The sequence below is a fragment of the Bactrocera latifrons genome, unplaced genomic scaffold, assembly GCF_001853355.1.
Source record: "Bactrocera latifrons isolate USDA-ARS-PBARC rearing strain unplaced genomic scaffold, ASM185335v1 scaffold_51, whole genome shotgun sequence".
Classification (NCBI taxonomy): domain Eukaryota; kingdom Metazoa; phylum Arthropoda; class Insecta; order Diptera; family Tephritidae; genus Bactrocera; species Bactrocera latifrons.
In genome coordinates, this window is record NW_017537168.1 from 791,553 (window position 1) to 798,716 (window position 7,164).

The following is a 7,164-nucleotide window of genomic DNA, read 5'->3' on the forward strand; positions in this document are numbered from 1 at the left end:
CTGTTATTTTTGAAAGCTGTTATGCAAATAAAAAAAAAACAGCAAAATTAATTATAATTGTTTCCATTTTAATTTTTTTAATTGAAATTTAATTTTTTTTAATTAATTTTTTTTTTGTGTGTTTTTTAAAACAAATTTTTTTCTTCACTGCCACACGCGCCTGCACTTTCTATGTAGTCTGCTTAATTTTGCATTAGCACGCTTACTTCTATATTGATTTTTTATTTTTGCCACGGCTTTAAAGAAAAGCAACTGAGTTTTTAACTACCAGTGTTTGCTAATTTTTTCACACAAGTTCTTGCAATTTTACCAAACTATATGTAAGTTAAATATTTAAATTTTAATGTGTCTGAATTATTTCTTTCTTTAATGCGTCGGATTTATTTCCGTTGCCTGCAAAAATAATAATTTGTTATTTTACTTTTGCAATGGTTAAATTCTTGCATTATTGTTTATTATTTTAAGTGTTGCCAAATTTTTGTTAAAATCTATTTTTTTTAACGAATTTATGCCACAACGTACACTGCATATGTATAAGCAAGTATTATTTGAGTTTAAGCATTATTCTGCTAGTGATTTCTTCTCACTTTCACATAAATTTTATAAAATTTTTTATTTTTGTATATTTTTTTTTTTTGTGAAACCGTATATTTTCCGTTTTTGAGTTTAGAACAGTTATTGCGGTTTGATTTTTAAAGTTTGCTCAATTTAGTTTACCTTAATAGCGCATTTATAACGGTTATCGTATGATTTCTGTTTTTTTTTACCAAAAAAATGTTTTTTTGACGCGCTTGCTGCTCAATACTATAATATTTTTTAATTTTGTTTTTAATGTGTTCTCTTGTCACTGAATTCAAATTATGTGAGAATTTTAGAAATATTTTTTTTTCAAAAATTAATTTTATTTTTAATTTTAATTGTGTTTTATTTATATATTTTAGATAAACACAACGCGTGTATGCACATTTTTTTGAAATCATTAAACAAATTGTACGTCTATAATTATTTTTTTTTACTTTTATTTTTTAGTATGTGTTTGCATAATTATTTAAAAAAATTTAAAAAAAGAAATTGGGGGAAAAAAATTTGGAAGTTGGCTTTTTAAAATATGTTTTTGCTTTTATATTTTAGTGTGTGTTTATCGTGTGTTTGCATATACATATTTTTGAAAACAGTTTTGGAAAAAAAATGGTGAAAACATCTTGTGTTTTTTATTTTATATTTAATATTGTTAAATGCCTGTGATTTTTCTTTCTTTTAGCAGTTGAAAGATTTTTTTTTTGTTTTTCAAAATTTATTTAACCCCCTTAAAGGTTATTTTTTCATTATTTTTAAATATGCCGTAATGCTACCGGTTATATTTTTGTGTTTTTACCTGCAAATTCAATGAGGTTTGTTGTCTTCTCACTAATTTCTGTTTGTTGCCTGCAATTTTGCATTCACTATAGTTATTTTTGCACTACTTATCATATGCAGCGTTGACGTTGCTCATTTTTTGGTTGTCGCACTTAATTTCTTTCCGTGTTGTTGGGCTTCAGCTGCTTTTACAGTGCACAAATTTTGTATATGAATTTTGGTTATGACTGCTATTTTTTATACTTTTTCCAATACTGCAAATGCGTGTTTCTGCTGACATTTGGGCCTAATCTTTTGTTTTCAAATTTTAATGTGAGTTCGGGTGTTTATGTGGAGTTCACCACGGAATTTTTTTTATGCAATTTGGCTATTTTGCAAAATTGTTTATTTTTATTTTTTTATAAATAGCGAGACTGCGTGCTTTCGTGCTTTTGCTACAAAAGCGAACAAATGTGTTGTTGTTGTTGTTTTTTTTGTTTATTTGCTGTTAGTGTTGCTCAATATTTTCTTCAGTGTGTTGTGTATTTTGCATTTTTTACACCAATTCAAGTTGGTTTTTGTTGTTTAACGGACCTCAAATTTTGTGAATATATTTTTTTTTATTGTTGTTTATATATTTTTTGTTATTGTTGTTTATATATTTTTTGTTATTGTTTTAGGTTTTGTTGCAAATGTTTAATATTTTGGTTTGCTTTTTCTGCTGCTCCTATCGAAATTTACCTCTCTTGCTGTGATCTTTTGCATGACCATAACCGTCATTACTATTTTTGTGTTCACCATCATCATTATTTCTGTCATCAGCATATACTCAGCAATAATGTTATATATTAACACCCACAACGTTGACTTGTCAGCGTTGTTGTTGTTGTTGTTGTTTAAAAAAAGCAATATATATTTAAAAATTATGTTAATAGTATATTAGAAAACCTAAATACATCATCATCATACACATTTCTCTGCATTTAATTTAATAAAAAAATAATAATAATAATAAAAATAAAAAAATATGTAATAAGTAGTTTCAACAAAACGTTTGAAACGCATTTATAATTTTTATTTGTTTTTGTGTTTTTACTACTTGGCTTACTGACTTGACGCAGGTGGCTGTTGTTGTTGCTGCGGCGGCGACTGCTGCTGCTGCTGTTGTTGTTGTTGTTGTTGCGGCTGTTGTTGCAGTTGATGTTGTTGCTGCTGCTGTTGTGTTACTTGCTGCTGCTGCAGCTGCTGGGTCCCACTGCCGGCAGTGGCAGCAGCTGCTGCAGCGGCGGCGGCGGCGGTTTGCTCCTTGGCGGCTTTCTGTTTTTTGGTCACCGGTGGCGGATTCGTCGACATCATCATAGCGCGTATGCGTCGCTGTGCCGACTGAAAAAAGCAACAAGCACACACAATTTTTTCAAATTAATTTCGTAAATAGCAACAATTGGGTTTTTTTATTTTGCCTGCGCTCACCTGTACGCTATAGAATTGTCCGATTATGTGGACGGGAGTCTCCTCATCACCACCCGATGCTGGCGCCACCGCATGCTCTGGTAGCTTGATAACGCTGCCAGTAACGCGTTGCAAGTCGCGCACATTCTGTCCGCCCTTGCCGATTATCCGGCCGACCTATAGTGATCACAAAAATGCATTATTCATATATATTGTAAAGTAATTGTTTGTTGTTTGGTTTTTGTTACGCACCTGTGAGCTTGCCACCATAATTTCGACTGTTAGTCGTACATCTTCGGTGCCGCACATGAATCCCTCTTCCCGCATCTTCTCGAAAATCATGTATTGTGCCTTCCATTGGCCTTCGGGTGTGCCGACGATTGTCACTTTGCGTTCGGTTTGCTGCTCGGCCGGTTTATCGTTGTCGATTGGTGCGATCTTGAGCGAGGCATTGGAGAAACGCATGACACTGCGTATGTATGAGCCTTTGGTGCCGATAATCGCGCCCACCGCATTGTTCGGTATGTACAGGTATGTGGTCTCCTGCATATCGTTGGGGAAGACAGGCGGTACCACACTAGCCGGTGTCTTGGACATCGGGAAACCCGGACACGATTGATATGGCATGCTTGGATTGAATACCATGCCATTGCCGGGTGTCGACATCATGGCCATCGGATGAAGGCCAGGGAACATTAGGCTTTGTGGCGCCATTGCTTGCAAATCGTTCTCGTAGCTTTGTCGTAGTTTGGAACTTATTTGCGCCTCGGCACGTGACATATTATCGATTAGGCCCTTAACCGTAATGATACGTTCCAAATTGAAGCTATTGATATCGTTAATCGAGCTGACAGTGATCTTCGTATCCGTGTCTTGCATAATACGCTTGATCGTATTACCGTTTTTACCAATAATGCGACCGATTAGATTGTTATGTGCCAAAATCTTCAAGCATATGTCACTGTTAGTTGGAGAGTTAACGTGAAAGAGAGAGAGAGGAGAAAAGAGGTTCGACAAATTTTATTTTCATATGCTCATAAAACTATGCTAAACATTTGGAATTAATTTGCAAAGTTCATAGCGAAGCTCGACCGACCCGTTCGTTCTCTTATTTATACCATTACTCACCCTTTATTCGTAGAGATGGCTTCCTGTTGCATCACCTCCAAAATGCGTTTGCACGCGTTCGTGCAATTTTCCGGATTACCATAAATGGTGATCGCTTTCTCCAGCGAGCCGACATTCTCCTTTCGATGCACATCGACACGTGCATGGCTTTGTTGTGTGATCGTGCGTATGGTGATACCTTGACGGCCAATAATGGCGCCGACCATTTCACTTTGCACAAGAATGCGCAGCGGAAAATCAGCTTGACGTCCGGGTCCTGGCATACCGGGATATGGATTGCGCTGATTACGATTAGTGCGACGTTGGTTCTTGTCCAATGGCTCGGCGTGCAATTTGTTGCCCTCGAATTCGACACCGTTCAATCCGCCAGCAGCTCTGTAAATTAACGAAAGAAAATGAAAAGTTGGGTTAGGTTTTTGTAGACTTGCGAATTTTTTACTGACGTATAATGAGAAAAAGTATGTAATATTACAATTTGGAAAGTAATCGAATGACGAAGAGTACTTGGACTCTATTTTCAACTTCTCTACTTTCAAATCAAATCTCTCTAAGAGTTCAAGGTTCTGAAAGAGTTTTAGTTCCTGTAATACGATTTAGTTTTTAATATGACGCAGTTTGTGGAACCCACCACTTGATAAAAATCTCCATTTGAAACTTTGCCAATACCGAAAATAAGTAGAGTTTTGATTCGATTGATCTCAGAAGTTCCTGAAACATGTTCTCTATTTTGATAATACGAAACCTTGCAGTTGTCTGTTATGCTTTAGATTTTGCTAATACGCAGATGTTGAAGCCTACAAAGAGGCCAAGTTACGGTTCAAAATTCGCGGACTCGAAGAATTTGTGGAGTTTTGATTAAAAAATACCCAAATAACCAAATTTCGAAGTTTTAACTGCAACATTCAAAGCTCCGTTTCAACACTCGTATTACATTTTTCGAAGAGTTAAGAAAGCAAACGCACGTTGCAAACAAAAAAAAATTAATGTAAAAAATAATGTAAAAAAATAAAAAAAATTAAAAAAAAAATTAAAAAAAATAAAGAAATAAAAAATTAAAATTAAAAAATACATATTTGAAAGATGTAATTAACAAAGTGCAGCTAAAGAATGACAAATGTAACAAAAACACTGAGGCGACATAAAAACATAAACAACAACAACAAAAAATCGCAAATAATAAAATGAAGAGAAGAAAAGAAAACAAATTGCATAATGTAATACCTTTGAGCCTGATCGGGATTTTCGAATGTTATATGTACAGTCTGAGTATTGGGGTCCTTACTAGACACAGCCTCACACTGTTTGACGATGCCGTATGGCTTTAGCAGCGGTTCGATGTCTTCGAAACGCGTTTGCAGCGGTATGCCGCTAATAAGAATTTTCGATGTCGAAACACTGTGAACAAAGAAGAGATAAAAGTTGAAGTATAAAACAACAACAACAACAATGCAATAACAACAACAACAACAGCAACGCATAAGTGAAGTAAGCTTGTGGAAGTGTGACAAAATACAGCAAGAAAAAATACAATGCCTATGTATGTATGTACATATGTATGTGTAGCATGAGAAGAAAATACAATACAAAGTGTAACTGCATAGAAAAGTACGAGTGTAAGCGAGTACTGAAATCTCTAATTCTCTAAAGGGTTGCCAATAATTATTACTAATTTCTTTTTACGCAATAATTTGTTTAATCTTTTAAAAAGTACGCCTAGAAGTAGACATTATGAGAGATTTGTCAATGTTGGTAAACACATTTCCTAAACTACAGCAACAATAAAGCTAAAGAAACACGCGAAATCATGTTTTGTTCGTTTCAGCGCCTAAAATAATGTTTATGCTTGCAAAAATGCGCCTAAAAGTAGGCAATGTTTAACATTTGCCAAAGCATTATAACATAGTATTTCCTAAACTACAACAACAATTAAGTCAAAGAAACGCGATAACGCATGTTTTGGCTGTCTCGCGCCTAAAAGTATGCTGAGCGTCGCCTAAAACTTTGTTGCATATTAAAAAAATACAGCTAAGAGTAAGCAATATATTAAATTTTAATGATATCTACTAAACTACATGAGCAATAAAGCGAAAAACGTATGATCGTGCTAGTTAGCACCTAAAAGTATGCTACACTACAGCGCTTTAATATTTCAGGCACTGGACGCGCGCTAATAAATTCTAGCTCAGTATATGTACCGTTGCTTGTGAAAATAATTGCGCGTAGATAAAATACATTTTCGCTTGCTAATTACATTTTTGAAGCATACACTAAGGCGTAAAAATATAAAACTACTAAATGAGCAATAGATAGCGTACTAATGTTGTAGTATTGCATGAGGGAAGGTGGTTGCCACATGTTTATATTGCGGCATGACACACGCGCACCCACACGCACACAGAATTCCTAAATCCTTAACTTTGCACACAAACATACCTCAACATGTTCGTTTCCAGTTTTTCACAATAAAATTTTATTTAAAATTTGCTAACTATTGCTTGCTCCTTCACTTATTTTTTGCTTAATTTTACCGAAGTATTGCTGTCGGCGTTGAGTGCTTTAGGCTGACGACTCCGTTAAATTTCGCACAAAAGTCAGTTTGTCTTAAATTATGAAAAGTTTGTAGAAAAATTGGAAAGCAACAATAAATTTTCTTTCTCACAACACACGCTTGCCTTAAATACCGCACCAAGCATACTAAATGCACGCACGCACGCGCACTCACGTTTCCAATGACACAGACAAGTGCGTCTGAAAGAGTTTTGTTTTTGTAGTAACAGGATATTTGTTAAAGCGTTTGTGAAATTTGTTTGGCGGCTCCTTTCACTGCACGAATTTTCGAAAACAAATTTTGTTTAGTCAAAGTTTGGTATTTGGATTTTTCAAAAAGACGGAAAACTAAAACGAAATGTGTGACGACGAAGGCGGAACGAGAAAACTAAACTATTGCGAAATCCACAGCATAATATTAAAAATAAATATATACGGGAAATTTTTGAAATTGTTGACTGGCTGAAAACTATAATAAATTTCTATTTTGAAAACAACGGAAAAATTTTGAGGTTTATTTTTAATTTTTCATAGAAATGTAAAATTTAACAGAAAATGCGGTTCAAAGTGTCGCATGATTTTTTATAAGAGTGGAGTGTGCAACGCGTGATCACATACATTTGTATGTGTATATGTAAATGTTTGCATTAAAATTAAATTAAAAAAGATAAAAAAAAAGAATTTAAATGAAACAACAAATAAAAA

General features: G+C 34.4%; 1 protein-coding gene across 10 annotated transcripts in view; it reads right to left on the bottom strand.

Moving 5' to 3' along the window:
• Positions 1–2,368: 2,368 nt before the first annotated feature.
• LOC108973951 (insulin-like growth factor 2 mRNA-binding protein 1) overlaps positions 2,369–7,164 on the bottom strand; it is a 72,604-nt gene continuing 67,808 nt past the window's right edge. For 6 of the 10 annotated variants that reach the window (XM_018941491.1, XM_018941489.1, XM_018941490.1 and 3 more), the window contains exons 3-7: positions 5,134–5,307; positions 3,913–4,287; positions 3,037–3,745; positions 2,806–2,961; positions 2,369–2,718 (exon numbers count right to left, since the gene is read on the bottom strand). In XM_018941491.1, coding sequence (XP_018797036.1) covers positions 2,440–2,718; positions 2,806–2,961; positions 3,037–3,745; positions 3,913–4,287; positions 5,134–5,307 — 1,693 coding nt within the window. In that variant the 3' untranslated portion in view covers positions 2,369–2,439. Of the gene's footprint in view, positions 2,719–2,805; positions 2,962–3,036; positions 3,746–3,912; positions 4,288–5,133; positions 5,308–6,345; positions 6,937–7,164 lie in introns of those variants that run through there. The other 4 variants (XM_018941496.1, XM_018941497.1, XM_018941495.1 and 1 more) reach the window with 3 other exon arrangements.